The 21,717-nt window shown below is 44.7% G+C and overlaps 1 protein-coding gene across 1 annotated transcript; it reads right to left on the bottom strand.

Annotated features, from left to right (window-relative positions):
• Window positions 1–1,494: 1,494 nt before the first annotated feature.
• On the bottom strand, window positions 1,495–20,881 carry crip2 (cysteine-rich protein 2). The gene is made up of 8 exons (XM_053433759.1): window positions 20,726–20,881; window positions 9,648–9,742; window positions 5,735–5,792; window positions 5,013–5,141; window positions 4,245–4,316; window positions 4,001–4,095; window positions 3,083–3,140; window positions 1,495–2,799 (listed from the first exon to the last, which is right to left on the bottom strand). Exons 1-8 carry the CDS (start codon window positions 20,871–20,873, stop codon window positions 2,732–2,734), a joined length of 723 nt encoding a protein of 240 aa, XP_053289734.1. The 5' UTR covers window positions 20,874–20,881; the 3' UTR covers window positions 1,495–2,731.
• Window positions 20,882–21,717: the final 836 nt, after the last annotated feature.

Below are 21,717 nucleotides of genomic sequence, written 5' to 3' on the forward strand. Positions count from 1 at the left end.
CACAACTCAAGGTATACAATGTCATTTCCAATTAAAACGTTTAATATCCAACAACAGGTTTATAACATACTTATACAGCTGTAAACCTTGAGTGGATGCTGTGCTATAAACACAAAGAATGACAATATCATAAAACACAGCTGTAATAAAATGAAACCTGTCTTCAGGGGATTTCTTTACGGCTCCACACACCTCACTGTGTTTATGAAGCATTTACTGGATGTTTTATTTAAGATACTCTTTATACCCTGAACGGAGAAACCTGATGTGTTTGTGTTGCGTCGTAAATCCCAGTGTGTAACTGGTCTGACCCGCGAGTGACCCACTTAACCCAGTGATTCATTCGGGGGGAGAGTTGCTGAGCGCTCACTCTGCTGCCGTGATGACATCTAAGACTCGCTGCTTTAAATATTCACTTCAGTGCAATGACACAATCGTTTCCTCTGGTTTTACTGGAGGCCTCCGAGTAACAAGACTCGATAACTGCTTTCAACAGAATTTAAAGTTCTTATAAAGTTCTCATATATTGAAGGTAAGACTGAGAGTGAACACAGGACCAGAACTTTTGGGAATAGAGGCTTAACCTTCATTGTAGCTCTGTTGTTGCTGAGTTGGTTGTAGTTCAAAGGTCAAAACTTACTTTTATTGTAGCACAGTCATGGATTTTACCCAATTCTAGTTTTTAACGTTAATTACGGGTTCTGTATTTTGCTTTTACTTGTTTTTAATTTGCAAATCGCTTCGTAACCAGGTTTTGAGAAGTGCTGTATAAATAAAGAAATGATTAAATCGTTCTCAATCCTGTCCGATGCATCCACTGCCCTCACAGAATGGAGGACATGCAAACTCATCGTGTGTTCAGACACTTCCAGAGAAACCAGGATTCATCCCATCAGCACCTGAACGTTTGTCTCCTCGTCTCTGTGGTGGAGGAGAAACCTTTTCTCATGGAGGCTTGTGTGCACAGTGGCTCCGGGCCCGGGGTTAGGTCATTGTTTTTAAATCTGAGCTCAATTAGAGATATGAATGAGATTCATTCACTCACGACTGCTGCTGCTGCTGCGTTCAATCATGCATTCTTCAGGGTTACTCACACAGGATGGACAGTTTTTCATCATTTTATAAGGAATATAAGTTTAAGGTTATACGTTTTGTGGATGAGCACCTTGCAACTTGGTTTTGAGAAGTGCTGTATAAATAAAAATAGTATTAAATCGTTCTCAATCCTGTCAGATGCATCCACTGCCCTCAAGACCAAAGCCCAAAGCAGATAGTGGGTATCCCCCCCCCCCTTCCACCTTGTTTCAATTAGATCAGTCCTCCAGTTTTCCCGTAATCCTGCAAACAAACAGCAATGGAAACACAACCTCCTCAGCAGAAGGTAACAACGATTAAACAACAAAACCACAAACTCTCACCACACGCTTCTTGGGTTGCAGTTTATAAACACAGGAGTCCATACTTTGTCAAACAATAACTGTGGAAACACCGATGAAGAGTTTCTGAAATATTTATTTGAGGGATTAGAACAGACGACTGCAGCAGGGCTGAAGTGCAGCGTTCTCGACAGTGAGCCCTGCAGTGTCTACAAAGCCCCGCGACGCACAACAGGCTACAAACAAGCACGGGAACAGTCGCACAATAATACTATGAGTGCACATTCTTACAGAATGACTTGTCTGCGGTTTCTCGTCTCTGTTTCTACGAGCTAAAGCTATGGTTTCTGCTAATGGCAACCGGAGAAAAAAATAATACGTCAGCTCTTGGAAAACAACAGCAGGGTTATTCATTTGAAATAACAATAAAAATCTGGATCATAGAGAATTATACAGCTTACATCACCTCATTTAACCTCCGTCAGGATCAGTCCTATAAAAGGGTAGTAGTACAGTGGCTAAGGAAATTTAAAGGACTTGAGTTAAAGTAATAAATACACGTTTATCCCCTGACCCATTCTGCCTCGCTTTAAGAAATAGCATTATAAAAAACAGCTGGGGCAAAATTAGTGTTATTTATTAGCGAAGCAAATTTCCTTAACGTGCTGAAAGTCATGTAACAGTCTCAGAGATCCTCTTGTTTTTTAATAATATGTTTTTGTTTTAAACAAAATCTCACTTCTTCCACATAAGGAATGTTGTCAGGCAGCCAAACTGTAAATATGGCGTTTGTTAAGTTTCTCTTTTTATTTATTTCTTGGCAACGTGCTGCTCCTGAGCTCCACCTGTGCACGCAGCAGCTTCAGAGTGTAATTCCTCTGGAGGTCAGCGCTGCACCTTTCAACACCTGAGATTCACGTTCCGTCTTTAAACATACATCAAGTCAAAACATCCTCCAACTGTTCTCTTGGTGCAGAATTGAACTGTAAGACCTTTACATTTTTTTTTTTACAGTAGTGACAGTTAAGTGTATAAATGTGTAAACATGGCAAAAGAAAACCTGGTTGAAACAGTGAGTCAACTGTGGGAATGCTGGATGTGGTGCTGAGCAAACACAACACAATACATTTCACAGGTCTAACCAGCATTTGTAACATTTGAACCGTGGGATCCAGGAACGCTGGGAGCGGGTCGGCATAGAGGGGGAAGACGGGAGAACGGGAGGCTGGTCGTCTCAGGTAGGAACGCACGGGTGGGGAAGAGAAGAAGAAGAAGAAGAAACTACAAATAATACTGTGGCTGATGGTCAGTGGTGTGTCGAGCAGAGGGATGAGGCTGAGGGGGGGGACAAAGGTTCAGGGCTGGGTCACGGCACTGGGCTCCTTGTCATAGATGTAGCTGCCCACACCGCCAGTGTTCACGCCTGGAAAAACCACAGGGAGAGCAGCGGGTGTCAGGGTGAGAGAGAAGAGGGCGAGAGGAGGCACAACAAGAGCAGGAGAGGCTGCAGAGCGAGTCCTGGAAGGTTTCTTCTCAAAGATCAACAAGCTGCACACACACACACACACACTGTTGTAATGACACTACTGCTGAGGAACATTGTATTTTGTGCAGCTCACATCAAGTGCTCACACACAAACACACACAACATTCTGTTTCAAGTGTAGCTGATAATTAGTGGGTGGACAGCACCCCCTAGCGGTTACCTTTGGGCCCGAAGAGAGTAGCATAGCATGGTTTGTGGCAGTAGGGCTGGCCGTCATGCTGGAGTAGAAAAATAAAAACATTAACACAATGACAGGTTTATTTTTAACAGGTCACATAATAGTCAGGGTGGAAAACCTGTAAAAGACTTTGATATACTGGCTGCATGATGAACACAGAGGAACCTGTAACATTGTAGAACACAGTGAAAATAATATAACAGTATAACAATATGAAGTATTTGGACTTCTTACTTAAATACCTCTAAATATCTTAGATTTCAATGAATTTAATAAAACTAATTAGGGGCTGATTTCTACAAATTTCATTTCATGTTCTTTGTTTTCTTTTGTCATCGTTCTTTTATTATTCTGCACATATTTTGTGGTGTTTTTATGCTCATGGAATATTTATATTATTTGATTCCTGGATAATTTACTTGAACTATGACCTTGATGATGAAACATAGCCTCACTAGATTGAGCCATAGACTGTAAATAAAGATTAACGATGAATCTCCACTTCTTCACATGATCCAGAAATAAAACCAAATCTATCCTTGATACTAACGCCCGCCATCTTGCGCTGATGATGTCATCTGGAGCCAGTGAGGTACTGAGGATCCACTTACTCAACCAATCGCGAGTAAGACTCAACTGTCATTCATAACGTTTCGCTCAGTATCATAGCATCAATCTAACCATGTTCCATCCACTAACATGGAGTAGGGAGGATTTTGTACCTTTACTCAAGAAAGCCACCAGGGGGCGTATTCATATCTTTATGTACAGTCTATGGATTGTTTAAGTAAACCTCATTAAGTCTACGTCTGTCAGCACTTCCTTTGTCTATTGGTCTTTTCAGTCTTACACACTACTACCCCCCCCCCCCCCCCCCCCTATCACAGCCTCGTTTCTCACCTCTGCGTGGCTGCCAGCAGAAAGAGTCTTGCTGCACCTCTCACAGCGCAGACAGGGTCGATGCCAGTCTTTGCCCAGCGATGTCACCTTCTCAGCTATTGTGAGACACACACACAGAAAGACACACACACAGAAAGACACACACAGATGTGAGACACCATGCCAACCACTTTGCGGGTTCACACCTATTACTGAAACCTCTTCTCCTCACGGGCGTCTCCACTGTGAGTGTGGAGCTACTCACCAAAATACACCTTCTTGTTGCATCGGGGGCAAAGGTTGGCCTCTCCGGAAAAAGTGGTGATGCCGCCAGCTCCTGAAACATTACACACATACATTACACACCAGTACACTCACATTGCACACACACACAGCAATACTGGAGAAGCTGGAGGAAATCCACTGTACTAATAATATGAAGGGGGGAAAAAAACTAGAAATTTAACAGCTTTTAAATATTTGAAGATGGCAGACGACTGTTGCTGCCAATTTAAATCTACTGGTCTCCAATTTAAAACACTTCTCTCACTCTCTTTTTTTTTGTTTGATTACATGCAGTTCTGTCCTGGGACCTGCAGGTGGAGCCGAAACGCAAAGACTGGTTCACTCCAACAGCCAAAAGAGTGGAAAACAGTCACTAAGTGAAAACTGCGGCAGAGATCAAGTCAAAGAAAATAGTTGATAAGATTTTCTTGTTTCTGACACTGACACTGAGCGTGTGTGTGTGTGTGTGTGTGTGTGTGTGTGAGTGTGAGTGTGAGTGTGTGTGTCCTGGGAAATCCCAATCTATGAGCAGGACAAAGTTCCCCCTCAGTTCCCAGGAGACCTCACGTATCGATGTTGTTATCACGGAGTCAGCAGCAGCTTCCTTTCTTGTTGAAAACACCCAAATGTTCCTGGGACACCTCCCCCCCCTCCCCCCCTTGACTGAGCAGCTTGTTCACATCAACACTTGCTGATAAAGTCACGATGTAAAGTAGGTGTGACATGACAACACCAGTTCCTCACTCACCTTTCGACGCAGCCTTTGGTGCGAACACTCGCTTCTCCTCGGCTTTGGGGACTGACTCCCCTCCAGAGGGGTTGTTGTTGTTGGCTGGAGCGTCGTACACATAAGAGCCGGCTCCACCGATGTTCACACCTAAAACAGACAGAGTGCAGAAAAAGAAAACAACAACAACAACAAACAAATCAGTATTGATGCATTGAAATCTGATCTTCAACTGACCCGGTCGACCCCAGTTTTATAGAGATAATATATCTAACTAAAATGATTAAAGTGAATAAATTGCTCGATATATAAACACTGACATTAGAATAAATGTTTCATAAATAACAAAGGCCTAAATATATATTTAATTACATTAAAAAAAAAAAGTTTTTCTATTTAATCACAAAATAAAAATTTGGCAAGCACCTTACATCAGTAGCAGTTATACCAGTGAATATATATATAAAAATAAACACACTGAAATATTAACTTGCTTTGAAACGTTGCTTACACTTTATTATGGAATAATGTTTTTAATCTCTTTATATTTTCTGGAATTTTGTGAGATTTGGCAGATTACGTCTGGAGCACTGTAATTTCAATATTTTTTCTTCTTAGTTTAGATGACTGAATAGAACCTTATCACCTATAATTATCTATTATTTAAATACTTTATACTTCTAAACCTGCCACATATGACACATAAAAGCAGTATGTTTGTAATGCAAAGACGTGTAATTCACCTTTGGGCCCAAAGAGGGCAGCGTAGCACGGTTTGTGGCAGTAGGGCCTTCCGTCGTGCTGAGGGAGAAGCACCGTGACACAGATTAAAAACACTCAAAAGACTCGTAAAGGATTAAAAAGGGAAAAAAATCCCGATGACGCACATGAGGAAATTGAACCATAACGTCCATGAATAATTCTATTTCACACATTTGTCTGACATCATATTTTTAGGTTATGGTCTTTTTTTTTACGCTAATGGAAAAAAATGTGTCTAAAAAGGGAAACGGGTCAGTTTTTCTTTCCAGCTCACGGCTGCTTGATGATGATGTCACTGTCACCGGTGGCTCCAACACATAATAATGACTCCATCTGTATCTAAGAGACAGGTCTGTGTTGATGAAGCCAATCGCCACGCTTCAGTGCGGCCCACATGACCGTGTGCCACTTAAACAGGAGGAGAAAGAGAATCCCGTCTAAGACATAGATGGCCTGCCGCTGCTGGTGCATGCTGGGAATGTGGCGGTCACTGGAAACGAACCAGCTTGGGTGAGGGATCAGGGCTGAGTTCCAAGTGTGGCCACTGGTCCAGAGCCCGATGCCCATACATGAGAGGAGGAAGCAGGGCGAGATGCCAGGCCCTGGGTGGTGAAGGGAAGAAGTGGGCGCTAAACAAGAGACACTTCTGCTGCAGCCACGTGAGCTCCTCTTCCTCCTCCTCCTCCTCCTCCACCTTAATAATGCATCGACTGTGACCAGCTACTGTTAAAGCAGCCTCAAACGACCCTGTTGGACATTTATGAGATCCATGGCGGCAGAGCACTGATGACTTTCTCAGGACAGGACACACAGAGCTTCATTGTGAAGAGGAGCGTCTGGTTCGCGTCGCTGCACAGCATCACCGAGGCTTTGGCTTTGAGAAACATAAAGGGGGTGGACGGACCCTAAAAATGGATTATCCATCGCTGCAGCACAGCCCACTCTGTTCCCAGCATTAAGCTTCCCACATCCTGACACCTGGATCTGTCTTCTCCATTTATTCTTCTGTATGTTCTGCCTTCTGCACTCCAGAGTCTTGAGTATAACTTACTTTAAAAATAGGTTTCGGTTTTCAGAGGTGTCAACACCCAGGTTCCTCTTGAAAAAGTCCCCAGAAATACAGTTTGAAACACGTGAGCTCAACTCTCATCTTTCTAGTGAGGCGCCTTCAGGTCGGCTCATTACTGCCCCCGCAGGCCAGAGGCCCACACTGACACTTCACGTAGGTGAGAACAAACAAAAGGTTGAAAGATGAAAGTCTGGGGGTGTGAAGTTAGAAGGAAGTGATTTTATTAAAACCTCCATCTCTCACTCTTCCTCTCTGCTTCAGCCTGAGTTGCATTATGGGTAGTGTAGCTACCAGGATTACGAAAGGAATAAAAAAAAAAAGAGGATGTCTCGTTGTTTCATAACCAGTCAGACGACATTATGAGTTGTTTAACTAAATATGAAGATAAGGAGGAAAGATTTGAATCTACAAGGAACATGTTGTTCATGATTTCTAGAAACAGCAGCTGACAAGACCGTCTCACCTCAAGGTCCATTCAAAAGCTTTTCTGGAGCTTTCAGTCACATCAAGTTTTCTTCCTGAGCAGATGATTACGTCTCACGTGTCCTAACACCTTTAACTTTCTTCATTTACAGACTCAACACAATAAGTCACGACGTGTCTGGGCTGTTAGTTATTTGAGGAGCAGGTTCGGCTTTTCAGAGATTCCCTTATAGTTCCATAACTGATCTATAGTTTTGACCCAGAAAGTGGAAAAAGCTATTATGGATGAGTGCTGGGCTGAACAGGTGCTGCACAGCGGTGGTCTGACTCGCCGGATGAGGACTGTGACTCCACGCTGTTAACTCTAGGCAGCATTCTCCTCCTCCACTTCCGGGCCTGTTAACATATTCAAAATCTTCACTGTGGGAAAAAACAACAACAACGTCTGGACTCGTAAGCTACGTGCTGAAAATGGCAAATTTGGATCAAGATTCAGTGCAATCAAACTATGAAATACATGTTTTTTTGTGGAGTCTTATTATACAAGCCATAACGTTTCATTCCCCCTATAGCAGAGAGCTAATGGGGGCAGGCAGAGCGCTCCTCTGACACAGCGCTGTGGAGATAAGTCTGGTAATGCAAGACTAATACAGTTATGATCATTTAGGGTCAACAGTCGCGACTTGTCACCTTGTCCGTTTCACCCTGGCTCTCTGCCACCAGCCTCTGAAAGCTGCCCCCCCCCCCCTCCCACCGGACTATTTCTAGAGGAAGCAGCCATTACTGCTCAGGGGTTCAAGACCTTCTGCGTACCAGACCCCCGGATGACATCAACACTCCCCCAGACAATCTCACAGATGCTTTACATCCGTACATCTTTTTTTCTTGTCTCTCAGCCTCACTCGGTTTCCATGATGCTCAAGTTTTATCTACTGAAGTCAGGCTGGTGGCGCGGCGCTGCATTGGATTTGGAAGCTGTCCGGGGGAAAGAGAGAGAGAGAGGACGGTGGTGCTGAGACAGCGCAGGCCTCGGTGGAGATTGTGCGACTACGTTACTGTTAATCGCACTAGAGATTACACAGCATCCTTCGGGTTCCGCAGGGGAATTCTGCACAAAGAGGCTGAGATCACATCCTCCCCGCACAGAGGAAAGAGGCGGGAGACTCAGAAGTGATTTTCACTCGTGTACAGGAGTTGAATCATTGGCTGGGTTCGTGGAAGACAAACTAAAAAGGAGCACGATAAGAAACTCCCTGAGGAGATGGGGCCAGATAGTGAGCAGGGCTCGATCAAGGGTTACAGACGGGGGGGAGTCTGTGTTCAGATGCGATACTGCAGTTTGATTATCCAGAGGAAAGCGGATATGAAAGCGACTCACCCTGTAGCACTAAGGGGGTTTAAATTCCCACAAAGAAAAACCATATTGACTGATGCTACCAGGAAGGAGAAAGGACACTCTGCAATTTCCTGTATGAAATGCACATGGTCTGTGAAATGAAATAACCCAATGAGAGTCAATACATAACAAGGTGGTAATGTTTTGTCAGATTTCATAATAATAGGCAATGAACTCATAGATACAGTTTTTTGACCTTTGAACTTTGAGTGGTTGACACTAATATTTTGATATTTTTGAAGAAGAAGAAAAGCAACATAATTGAATGAACACGGGAGGGGGGGGGGGGGGGATCTATGAAGTCCACTCAGAAGCCATTTACTGGAGGTTGTTAGCACCGCCGAGTGCACAACACGTTAACATGAATGGACTGAGCAGCATGTGACCTCCAAGCCTCAGGCGATGACAGTGACGTCTCATTAGTCAGACAGAGATGAGTCTGCATGCACACGGCTGTACAGACCAGTATGAGTCCACATCACAGCCCAGTACCAAGAGGCTGGGCCCCTTCGGACTTCTAATATCATTAATGAATGGATTCTGATGCATAGGGCCTTAGGATAAGTAATTGAGAGTTTGACTTATCATTTAAGTTAGTGGTTCTCACCCTTTATGGCTTGTGAGACTGTATATAAAGGTTTCTGGGTTCTCACAGATTAGATGGGGTGAGATTCATCTAAAAAAATAAATGGAATTTTGTCCAGGAGGGATCTGATTTTGTATTTTATTACCCTGTTATGAGAATACGCAGCTGATTTATCATTTTACTCCTAATATATTGTCAGAAAGTTCTAAACACAAAGGATCAGGACCAGGGATAGTTTTCTTTGTCCACTATTCCATAAATCACAATTTTAAGACACTTAAGACAACAAACCACGTAGCAATAAACTAAAAAGACACAACAGAGATTTATCGATGATGAAAAGGTTGTGTAGCAGAATGAAGAATTAGTCTAATGTGTTGAAAGTGTGACAGCACTGCAGTGTCCCTGTGTCGCACTGACCTCAGCGTGGCCTCCGGCCGTCAGGAGCTTGTTGCAGCGGTCGCACTTGAGACACATCTTGTGCCAGTCTTTCCCCAGCGATGACACTTTTTCAGCTGAAAGACAAGAGACAAGAGGCAGAGGAATGAGTTCACGTAGATTCAAATAAAGCAGCGTTTATGTTCTTTACTCTGTTGTGTTGGGCTTTGTGTGCGTTATAATGTGAGTGGAATGACGTCCCCTCATTGCCTCATCGCCACAATAACGATTGGCCTGTGCCCTGCGTCTCTGAGCCGCGATGGAAATCCTGTCATCGTACCAACCCACTGAGTGTTTTCTGGTGGGGTGGGTTGGGAGCGGGGGTGGGGAGACTGGGAATGCCTGTGTACCACACAGGATGCCATCGTGATGTCATCGTGGGACAGACAGACAGTGGCGTGAGTCCCAGTCCAGCTGGAGCAGCGGTGGGGGGGGGGGGGGGGTGCCCACGTCTAACCCAGATCCTTTGTGTTACCCCTCCAAACAAACACAGACACACCCATCCCCCAGTTTACAGTAAACCCCCTTTTCCCTGCAGACAGCCCCTCAACCCCATTTCCGTTCCCTTTTCTCTCCAGGCGACCACAGCGGCCGCCCCTCCAGACAAGCAGAGGACCCTAATTATACACTTTCCAACAATAAACCTCTGCTGCTTCCACACAATGGGGCCTAAGGAGTCGTGCAGGCAGCGGAGGAAACACCTTCTCTTATCGAGGCAAGGCACAAATAGACGGATGCCGGAGCTGGTTTCCTACACAAACATATGCACACACTTACAGAATGTGTGCAGATGATCTTCCTCCCGCTCTTTCCTCTCTTTAGCTGCTTTCCTGTGATTTCCTGTGCCATAAGGTAATGTCAAATTCCTGCATCGGCATCAGGAAGCATATTAAATCATATAGGTCACATGTGAGAGACAGCTGGTTTCACCACAGAACCAGTCTGGCATGAGTCTTTATCTCATAAGACCTCAGAAACCAATTATGTTTGTGGCCATCATGTGGAAAATGCTTCTCAGCAGCTCTGAAGGAAATCCGCCGACTCCCTGAAGAGAAGTGTTTACTCTCCAAACAGTTTCACCCGTCACTTCTCCCTGATTATTACAACACTGAGACAAATGGCCGACAACATAGGACGGGGGGTGCGGGGTGAAGGGTGAAGCGTGGGGGGGGTTGCTCATCAACACTTATAGGAGCAGAGGAATGCTGAGGAGGCCGGAGGATGCTGCCGGGAAAGGTTCAATCACTGTAAACGATATTGTTCTTCAGAGTAAAAGCATGTAATAAATCAATCTGCTCTTAAATCAGAAAAATAAAGGCAGAAATACAACCACCAGACATCACTGGAGTCAAGAAGAACTCGCTTAATGAAACTAGAAATCATTGCTGTCAGAGGTTGGTACACGGACAAAGACCCCCAGATCCCGTGGGGGGGGGGGGGGGGGGGGGGGGGGGTGTTATCCGCTGGTGGAGCTCTAACCTGTGAAGTGCTGCTCTTGTCTATCTGCCGAGGGAGTTCACGGCTGTTGGCACACGGATCGACAAACACCACACACACGCAGATGGATTTTTCTTGGTGCTGAGTGATGCAGAAACGCTGCTGACCTACACTCAGCACTGAGCCTGAACACATCTGCATAGACAGAGGTCGGGTGCTGCCGCTCGTGCTACGACTCCTCTTGGTGTTACACTTTTAATCTCAAAATAAGTCACTATGCAGAGAATTAACGTTTTCCTACAATTTAAACTTGCACTAGAGGATGACCAATAAGGGGCTAATGCCAACAGCCATATATGGACCATTATACATATTTAAAAAATTCCTACGATGCCATTAATGAACCCAAGCAACCGTTATTTAGGCTTAAATTAAATTATAAAATAAGCTACCAAAGTCGGACATCTTCCCACACCTTTAAACAGCTTCACGTGATTTTCCACGACAGTATGGAAGGAACGAGCAGTGGCTCAACCCGAGTGTGATTGACTGCAATTTCCTTCCTCCTAAATCTGAGGAGAACCATACACCTCCTCCTGACACCTCTGCAGTTAAAAATAGGTTGATAAATGGACCCCGGGATCCCTGCCTGTGTGTACTCAGAGTGTGTGTCTGTCACTGACTGACTCACGAGCGTGGACACACCTCCAGACAGTCCTGAAAAGTCAGTGAATGAATGGAAACAGACGTCAGAGCCTCCAGTGCGTCCTCGTTCCCCCAGTATATGACTGTGTCAGTGTGTGTAGTCACCACTTCCACAGTTTAACAGCCCCCCTGTTTTAAAGGGCACTTGTTATTGGAAGAGGGGTGAGCCTGTCTGTCTGTACTATGTGTTGTGGGAGTTGTAGGGTGGGGGGGAGGTGGAGGGGGATCTGCATCTGGCCCAGATGTTTATAGCCCCAGCTCGGAGCCAGCCGCTGTGCTTATTATTCTTCATATGGCCTCGTCGGCTGAATTGAATCCGCAAAATATGTATTTGGGTTAGAATTCTTACAGAGAGAGACAGAAATATTAAATAAGAATTTACAAATGACGTAATGACTGAGAACTGAGAGACAGACATTTCTCTATTTCCCCAAATAGCTCACGTGTGGGAACAAGTGAAGCGACTGAAATGCCACCACATCATCCCCCGCCCCCCCCGAAACAACAGGAGGGTAAATGAACACATTTGTGTAAACAAACACGCTCCCTGTTCACAGGGACCTCGCTCCGGAAACTCACATTTACATCGTCAACATTGACGAGGATGTGCCAAATCCTTTCAGTCGAGCTGTTCTCCCTCATGACATCCTGCAATTTGCCTCATTCTGAAGCACGGAACAAAGGATTCCCCTCATGTCTTAATGGAGCTGCCTTGGAAAACCCCCTCGTGAGGATTTACAGTCGGATTCTGCTAAAATCCTTTGATGGATTTAGGAGAATATTCCAATTCCAATCATTCAGGATGTCCTGTTGTGTTTAACAGCAGGGGGGTGGAAACTGAACTAATATGAAGCAACGCCAAAATTATTAAGAAGATGGCTGTATAGTTTGGTAATCTATGATCTAATATGATGACAAAATAAGAAGTAAGATGTAAGTAAACATGGGGCCACGTGCAAAGAAATTCACAAAACATTATCAAAAGGATTTAAAAGAATAATCCAGGCTTTGTGGAGATTTCAAACTTTTTAAGATCATAATTAATGAAATTTAATACAGAAGGAATATCTGAGTCCCAGAATTAATAACACTTCCACATACGTGAAGATAGGATGAAGCCAAAGACAGTAGATAGGCAGTAAAAGTCAATGTGCTGCGATAACTTCTGGGTGGAATCAGTTCCATGTTGGTCTTGCTTTTAGTTTTATTACAGCATGCTAACATCTGTATTGTTGATAAAAGACTACAACACAGTGAGACATTACAAACTACGCATGATGCCAGAACATCTCTCCAAAACATATTTAAGTCAACCATCAGATGTGTTTGCTGCTGGTGAACAATGATGTTGTTAAATGACGCCACATTGTGACTATTAAACCCAGAGAATAAAGCTGAGTCACGTCCTGTGAAGAGCTGATTGACACATGGATGATGCTTCTGTGGGAACAGTGAGCTCCAGGGGCAAAGAACTGGTCAGAGGTCAACACCAAAAACCATATGATACCTGCTCCACTGTAAGCTGCTTAACTTCATTTGTGAATTCCTGCTCTAAGCTCTTCATTCTGCGTCTGACTTCTGTGACAGCATCGTCAATATGCTTTAAATCAGCGAGGCCGCCTGCTGCTGCTGACTCCTCTCACTGCTTCAGCCCCGGTGTTTACAAATCGCCTGGTTTCACTGATGTTACTGAACATGAATCAGAGGCCTCATCAATTTCAGGAGGAGGTTGTGATGAGATGTGAACCGAGAGAGCAGCAACAGAAAAGCAATAATCATGCAGAAATTGGTTTGTAAACTCCACACAGAACCACAGCTGGGGAACTCCACCCACCTCAACAAGTTGATCTGCAGCCAGGAAATTATCCAACAGGCTCAAGTGCAGAAAAAACAACCCGACTTGACGCCCCAACGAAAAAAGACATCACATTAACTCCACAACGAGTTTTACACAGGCATGAAATGAAGGGGCCACAACCCAGAAATACAGCAGGTTGTGTTGTTTGAAACCCAAAAGCATGAGGAAGCGATTTAAGGAGCTTTTATGTCACTGAACGACAAAAACAAACTTCAAAATTGTGATGGTTCATACTTCAAATGGTACATACTTACACATTACACAGCCCTAATGAGATTTGTGGCTCCAAAATAAAAGATAAAGTAAGTTAGAAACAATAAGTAATGACACAACATCAGTTTGTTGTAATTCTATTTTGGAAATTGCAGTCATGGGGCATCTGATGAAAAAAAGACCGAAAACAGAAATCCAACATCAAATAGATTCAGCATCCCTGATAACAAATTTTGATAATGTGATTTTCCAAAAGATGGACGGACATCAGGGAACTTCCATCAGGCCGTGACTCGATTTAGTTTGTTGTCCTTCTGTTACGTGATGCACTTCTACTTTCGGATTATGGAGAGTGAAACCAATTACGCACAGACTGAGTCCCTCCTCGGCCTGTGAAGGGAGAAGAGCCTCAGCGAATGGTCTACACACACTGTGTAATTGGACAGAACATTAAGCAACAGAAGGAAGGAAACGTTATCGGCCCATTTCTCCAAATGACTCCATTACGGCTGCTTAATTGCCGAAGGTGACAGAACTGTTGCGCCCACACACCTTTGCCAGGAAGATCTTCTACCTCTGTCTTCCTCCAAGTTACAACAGAGCAACAGTACAAGTCCCTGAGCTACTTTCACATGGCTGAACTCCCAGAATGCAGTGCAGCAGGGGGTTGGGCTCTGACATCTCATATGGGTGCTCTCTCTCTCTCGCTCTCTTATCGCTCAATAATTTGATCAGGGTGCAACGAGGGGGAAATCTAATGCGTTTGACAAAGGGGGACGAGAACACAACCAGATTAAATCAAGGCTCCTGTTCCTGGATGTGTAACCGTTTTAAGAGAGACGCACAAAGATGTAAAGACGCTTTAACCGAGCGTGAGGGTTGATCCAATCCCCAATTTTAATAAAATTGTACAGGTTAGAACATAACTCGCGATCGGTTTGATGATAACTTATCAAATCATCAGGTTCGGAATGTGTTTGACCCCAAATTTAGGTCAAGTCTCTTCGTAACGTTCATGATGTAATCACTGTTATTGTAAATATTTCTAAATCTCGCTTGGCCGGTTTCTCTTCTGCTGCACCCTCTGGTAATGTGGGCCCATCTGCGCTGCATTCCCCATAATAAACCGTCCAAAACACACACACACACACACACACACACACACACACACACACACACACACACACACACACACACACACACACACACACACACACACACACACACACACACACACACACACACACACACACACACACACACACACACACACACACACACACACACACACACACACCATTCCCTCCATCCGTCAGTGACAGCAGAGGCCAAGCGGGTGTTTTGCTTCTTTGGCATTTGTCACAGCAGTGTGATAACGGCACGTCCTAATAAACACGGTGCACCTGACTCAAAGAGAGACTCACTCAGAGCAGGAGTCAAACACGTGAAGTGAAAAGCCTGGTTCCTGTCTCCAGAGAAATGCATGAAAGGAAATAACAAGCCTGTGTTTCCTCCTCTGCATCCTCTTACTATTCTGCTCTTTGCAGAACAAACCCCCTCAGGATTTGGGCTCTTTCCCCCTCAACGTAAAGACAATAGGCATTCAGACCGGCCGGAGAACCCCCACCTCACAGAGGGAAGTGGCTGGGAAGGAATTCTCATTTGAAACTCAATCATCACAAGCTTTTTTTTAATTGTTTTATCGAGTTATCTAATTGTACTTTTTATATCAAAATCAACTTACTGTACAAGACTAAGAGGCAATGTCAGAGAATTTGAAACATTAGGAAAACCAAAGCCTAAATTGGTTAAATGCTAAAAGCAGATGTTTGTCCTCCATCTTTGTCAACTGACTGATCTTTTTAACACGACTGTGCAGGAACTGTATGAATTCAAAACAACTGCACATGATCTATAATCCATCCAGACTTGATTTATGAAAAGGGAGTTTTTGCTTGCTCTGTGTTAAAAGTAGGTTGACCCCCCATCAGTGATGTGAACATTAGAATTGATCTGTACAGGGTCAATTTGTGCATGTGGCTTCCTGTGGTGCTCACACTGACTGTGCTTGGTGCAGCCCGATGCTAAAGAGCCTCTAGGAAACAGGCCTCTGGATCCGTCTCTCTCTGTGGCTGATGCAACGCCGTGGCAAAACTTAGCTCTGGAGGTCGTCTGTCGCCTCAACAAAGGCGAGGTTTCCTCCCGAGGCTTTCTCCCTTTTTCTCTCCCCCAAGAATGAAAGAGGCCGACCTTGTGAATCCACCGACTGACGCAAATGGGCTGCAGTTAACTTGCATCCTGTCTACGCTGGTCAGAGCAGCCGCAGGCAAAGCTCTACTCCACACTCCCTGGCTCTGTGACTTGTTCGCCCTCCCTGAACCCCTGAGCCGGCTTGCCCCCCCCCCCCCCCCCCCCACACCACAGCTCTTCTCTCACCGCTCAGGACAATGTGTCCCAGCTACAGGGGACATCAAAAAAGATTCAGTGTGCATGACTTGCTCACAGAGTAGTGGACCATGTCTTCAAAAGAGGAAGCAAGCCTGTTATTGGTATAAGTGCACCTTCAGATGGAGCCTATGGAAATTGGATTATCATCCCGGGAAGAGTAGACATCATATGACAGGAGGAAAAAAAACATGGCGGAGCTTTTCTCTCCCTAAAGTAAAATCATCTGAGTCTTGTAAAGTGGTGTAATGAAATCAACTGATTCTACAGAGGAGCACGATGCCCTGGACCTGCTCCCTTCAAAGAGAAGAGACTTTGAAGTTAGAGTTTAGGAACAACTGTGATGATACTGATGTGAACTCTCTAACAATACAATATGCAGAAATGCATTAGAATGACATTTGTATTAATCAAACAGTGTTTTAAACTTAAAGTAAGACCCCTTGATACCCTGTGCTGAAGATTTTCACCTATAGGAATATTCCTCGATTCCAGGAAATCACTTTAGAACTGATCAGTCTTTGGGGTTAGGCTGAGGTCTGCAAGCTAAGAACTTGACGTGTGAACGTACACAGTGAAACACAGAGTCTACTGAGTTTTCGCTGAATGCTGGGGGACGGTAAAATCTCTGTGGATGTTTTAAAGGCCCTCTGACAAGGGCTGGCGAGAGAGAGAGAGAGAGAGAGAGAGAGAGAGAGAGAGAGAGAGAGAGAGAGAGAGAGAGAGAGAGAGAGAGAGAGAGAGAGAGAGAGCTGCCTGTCTGCAGAGGACGGTAAAATCTTTGTGGATGTTTTAAAGGCCCTGTGACACGGGCGGGATTTCTTCAAGTGCTGTTGATGGTCAGTTTGTGCCAGAGAGAGAGCGGAGAGAGAGTGAGAGCGGGGAGCGAGAGAGAGAGAGAGGGAAGGCTGCAAACAGCTCGATAATGAAGCAGTACAAAATACTATATTTGAGATATTTTATGCTATGTAAAAAACATCAGGAAACTGTGGTGGGAAAAATATTGTACAAATATATATACACATAGGGTAAACATAGAAGCCTTAGAGTCATAAACTTTAACTGTGAATCATTTGGATGAAGAGTAAGAGAGCAGCTTTGTTCTTTGCTGTTGTGTAATAGGTCACATCGCTGGAAGGCGGAATGGTTTCACCTGAGTTAGGGCTGTAAGGGGGGGGGGGGCAATTTGACTTTCAGCACCAGGCTTAATGTCGCCTCCATTAGGGGGGGATCATATTTGTGCCTCAAAAAGCCAGAGGAAAAGGACCCTCATTGACTGGTGCACAGTAGCTGGCAGGTTATGCAATGAGACCATACAGGAGGCAGCAACTCAAGAAATGACGTTACATAACTGACAGGGCACATTCACACAGCCCACTGGGCAGCCGAGTGAAAAACAGGGTACTCTAGAGCTAACAGAGAAGAGGGGCGAGAGAAAAGGGGATTGTGTGGACGTTTGGGCTAAAAGAGGGATAAAGAGAAAGGAGGTGTGTGTGGGAAACACTACACCGCTCCGTATCACGAAGCTGAGAGGGCGACGGTATTCTGCCTCAGTGGAACGGCTAACGTGCACCGAGACAGAAAGAGCCCTCTGTGAATAGAGATGTCCTTTCTCATTATAATGCATGAGGCGCTTGAGAGTCTCCTTTTAAAGCCATCTCGGCCCATTGGCCCCCGGGTTCTTGTAGCTGGAAAAATAAAACCGGGGGAAGAGGAATTCAGGGCCCGAGGCAGCAGCACCGAGTGACTGATGAGGAGGAAGGAGAGTGAGAGGAATCGGTGAATGAAAGAGAAACTCACAGCAGCAGAGAGCGCCATTACTTCACGAGAAGTTGTCCTGCTTATTCACTTAGCTGGAAAAAGACAAATTGCCCCCGTTTGTCATGTAAAGGAGTTTGGATTGCTCCAGTCATCTAGTGAGTCCATGCCGTGTTGCGTTCAGGGACTCTCTCTCTCTCACACATTATCGATGCATTTCCACTGGGCCTGGTCACAAGTCAGCCAATGGTCCCCGGTGTATTAAGAGCACATCCGCACCACAGCCCCCAACAGATGGGAGGACACAGTGTGGACATTTTAACAAGTCAGACAATTCAAAGTCATAGAGAGCAACACCAACAGTCAACATTTGCCTTTAGTGGTTAAGTTGAACCGGCACATCTATAAAAAACAGCCGCACGTAAAAGTAACAGTCGGAAAATAAGGAAATCAGAAGAATTTTCCATCCGAGACTGTGGCTCACCGCTGAGCTTTTTTTTTTGCACAAGTAAAGAAGAGGAGAGTATAATTCAATATTGGCCGACACCAGCTGGAGGACCAGGTGGGTAACTGCAGGGAGGGCCAATCAGAGCTCTGTATAGCAAGCACAGGGCCAACCACAGACACTAGATGGAAAAATGTGAGCGGAATGGGACAGACAATTTTCTTTATCAATAACACATGTCCTGGTGAAGATCAGACGCAGGGAGTTGAAGCCTGTTTTCTCACTTCAGCTCTTCAGACACTGAGGAGGAAGAGGATGTATGTAGGTGGAGCTGCTGAGCTCATCCTGCCATATCCAAAATCCATCCCTGACATCATGTTGATGCTTCGGGGGGCAGTGGGCAGCACTCAGACTCAGACTGGAGTTTTTCTCCCTCCCTGACCTCTCCCATGTCTCGTCATTTGCTTCCCTGCCTCCCCTCATGGTGACTGGAACCTAAATATTGTCATCAACACGTGCCTTCTTCATCCTCCCTGATTTCACGTGGGCCGGCCAGTTCCACCCATGCAGCCTTCCAGTAGCAGCTCCTCATCTTCTCATTCAGCCCCGGGCGCTCTCCACCCAACAGGACACACCCGGACCCAAAATAACTCCACTGGGCTGGATCTCAGCACGTTACATAAAAACAACATACATCACCGAGAAGCTGTGACTCACCCGCTGCAGTGGATTTAAGGCTGCAGCACACATGAACACTCAGAAATGCATAAAATAAATAAGTATTTGTAGGAAACTGATTCCTATTCGTGCAGAATTGATATGGTTCCACGCCAGCGACTCTGGGGACCCGTGGACGAGCAGCAGCTGGGACGTGCGCTGTCCCTCCCGTTACATAAGAGGACTTCCATCCACTCACATAATTGATTTTGACCCCTGTAACAGGCAGCCATGATGTGTGCGCTGTGAAGTGGAGAAAAGATCAGCGCAGAGGGGGGGGGGGGGATTTCTTTTTGGGGCCCCCGAACAACAGAGGATTACTCAAGGTTCGACGGGACCACAGCGTGTCGCCCCCCTAAAATAAACGGGAGGAGGCTGCAGATTAATTTTTGTTTACCATCACAATCTAAGCTCCTTTAATCTTCCTCTTTCATCTTGTACACTTCCCTCTCTCACTGTAAACATCTGTCACAGGAGCTCTGACTCCCTACTCCTCTCTGTGACTTCAGGTGTGAGCCAAAGCTCTTCCATCCAAGTGGGTGTGTTTTTGTTTTCATCCCCTTCAGCACGCAAGGATGCAAAAGATGCGTGTTTACAGTGTTGTTGTCGTCCACTGACACAGTGTGATGTTGCCGTGCTCCTGTGAGAGATGGCAAATCTCAGCATATGGTGCTTCTCTGCACTCTTGGCAGTGGCTCTCATCAGCAGCCGTCCAAAGCCAACTGCCGGGCTTGGATGTTCACCAAACACAACAAATTAAAAAGCAGGCAACAGATCGGTGTCAATATAACATGAATCACACCATCCAGTTTTCTTTTTTGTGAAGATAGAAGAGAAAGGACCAGTTTCTTGTGATGCTTGATTAAAAAAAAAAAAAATTATTTGAAATTTAAAGAAGTGAAATTTGGTTTAAACATTTGCTAAGGGGACTTTTGTTTATATTGATTTGTTTGCCTCTGCAGCTTTCTGTCCTCCACAGTTTGTCTCTGAATGATTGACAGCACAAGAGACTCTTCACCTAAAAATAACCACAGAAGAGCGTTGAACTTTTACTTATGTAAGAAACTCTAAAAAGACAAATGCTGGAAGGGTTTGAAATGTCTCTAAAGTGACGAAAGCTCCAATATTAACACAACACACAACTCATATTGTTCAGTAAACAGCCAAAGTGCGTGTGTACGTTCAGAACTTTCATTTGAAAATGTGACTCAATTTCAAATCCATGTGAATTCACACTGAATAAATCTTAGTTGTGCACTTGTATTTTTAAATTTTTCAGTGAATGAACTTGACCTGCTGCAGCTCTAATTAGAACCGTCACTCACAGCGTTTAGAGTGCAAGAGCCGGAACATCACAAAAAACACAAATGTATAAAAATAAGTTGCACTCAATTATCGTTGGAGACAGTTGAAGTGTGATTGAAGCTAATGAGCATCACGAGTAAAAGTGATTCCACCGAAAACACCGCGGCCATTACTCACCGAAATACACCGTCTTGTCGCACTTGGGACACTTTGACGACATGTTGGGATGTTTGCGTGTCGAGTGAGAGTGAAGTCTCTGCGTGTTGTCTCGTCCTCTGTCTCGTCTCTCCCGCAGCGTGTGTCCCTCGCTCCGCTCCCGCAGCATCTATTCACTCAACGGCCGCTCATTAGCATAGCTCCGCCCCCCTAGCCTCCCGCGCCCCCCTCCGTGTCTACTTCAGGTGCTGTGGGGAAATGTCAGTGTCTGAAAATCAACCACTCGTTCACTAGTCACTGAATGCGATGCAAATGGAGAAAACTCATGCAAATTGACAATGAACATCTTCAATTTGACAACACGTACAATGCAAAAGAGTCACAACACAAGCACATGTTTCCAGGGGACCCCACAAAAATGATAAACCTGGCTGTAGCTCAATGCTTTGTGAAGTTCCATAACCCCTGATGAGTTGCAGACTTCAATAACTTTTTTGGGTCCCCTGGAAACATTTGCTTGTCTGGCGACTTTATATATTTTCATTTCCTTACATTTTAACATGATCCTTAAGTAACTTACAGAGGTTAGTTGTAAGTTTGGTTTAATTTTAATCATTCAATGCTATAAAATGGGGGTAAACTTCATAATCAACAGTTGAGACCAACTCACTTCTACACTTCTTCCATTGTCATTCTCTACACACTTATTTCATCACTTTTCACACAAGCACAACATAATTAATGCTTTTGAAAATATACAATATCCACAAGTTTCTACTTTTACACCCTTTAATACATTTCATAGTTTTCCCATAACCACAGAACTTTGAGTCTTGTCAGTCCCACTACCTTCTAAACAATCTAGCCTTTACACATAGTCTGATACACAGTGTAAGTAGTGTGGCCTTGAGAATCTCCACTGCTGCATTGTGAGTTGTAAGTTTTACAAGCGGCCGTGAAGGCAGCCTTTCCTCTCTCTGTGGCCTGCCTTCCTGTTTCATATTCAGCCCAGA

Source organism: Pleuronectes platessa, chromosome 11 (genome assembly GCF_947347685.1).
Source record: "Pleuronectes platessa chromosome 11, fPlePla1.1, whole genome shotgun sequence".
NCBI lineage: Eukaryota > Metazoa > Chordata > Actinopteri > Pleuronectiformes > Pleuronectidae > Pleuronectes > Pleuronectes platessa.

What these genes read in the sequence shown, in the direction of transcription:
- crip2 (XM_053433759.1), bottom strand. Translation starts at nt 20,873, where the DNA reads ATGCTGCGGGAGCGGAGCGAGGGACACACGCTGCGGGAGAGACGAGAC. An exon ending in CGACAAGACGGTGTATTTCG is followed by an intron (nt 9,743 to 20,725) that starts GTGAGTAATGGC and finishes CTTGTCTTTCAG; the next exon opens with CTGAAAAAGTGTCATCGCTG. An exon ending in CGGCCGGAGGCCACGCTGAG is followed by an intron (nt 5,793 to 9,647) that starts GTCAGTGCGACA and finishes CTTCTCCCTCAG; the next exon opens with CACGACGGAAGGCCCTACTG.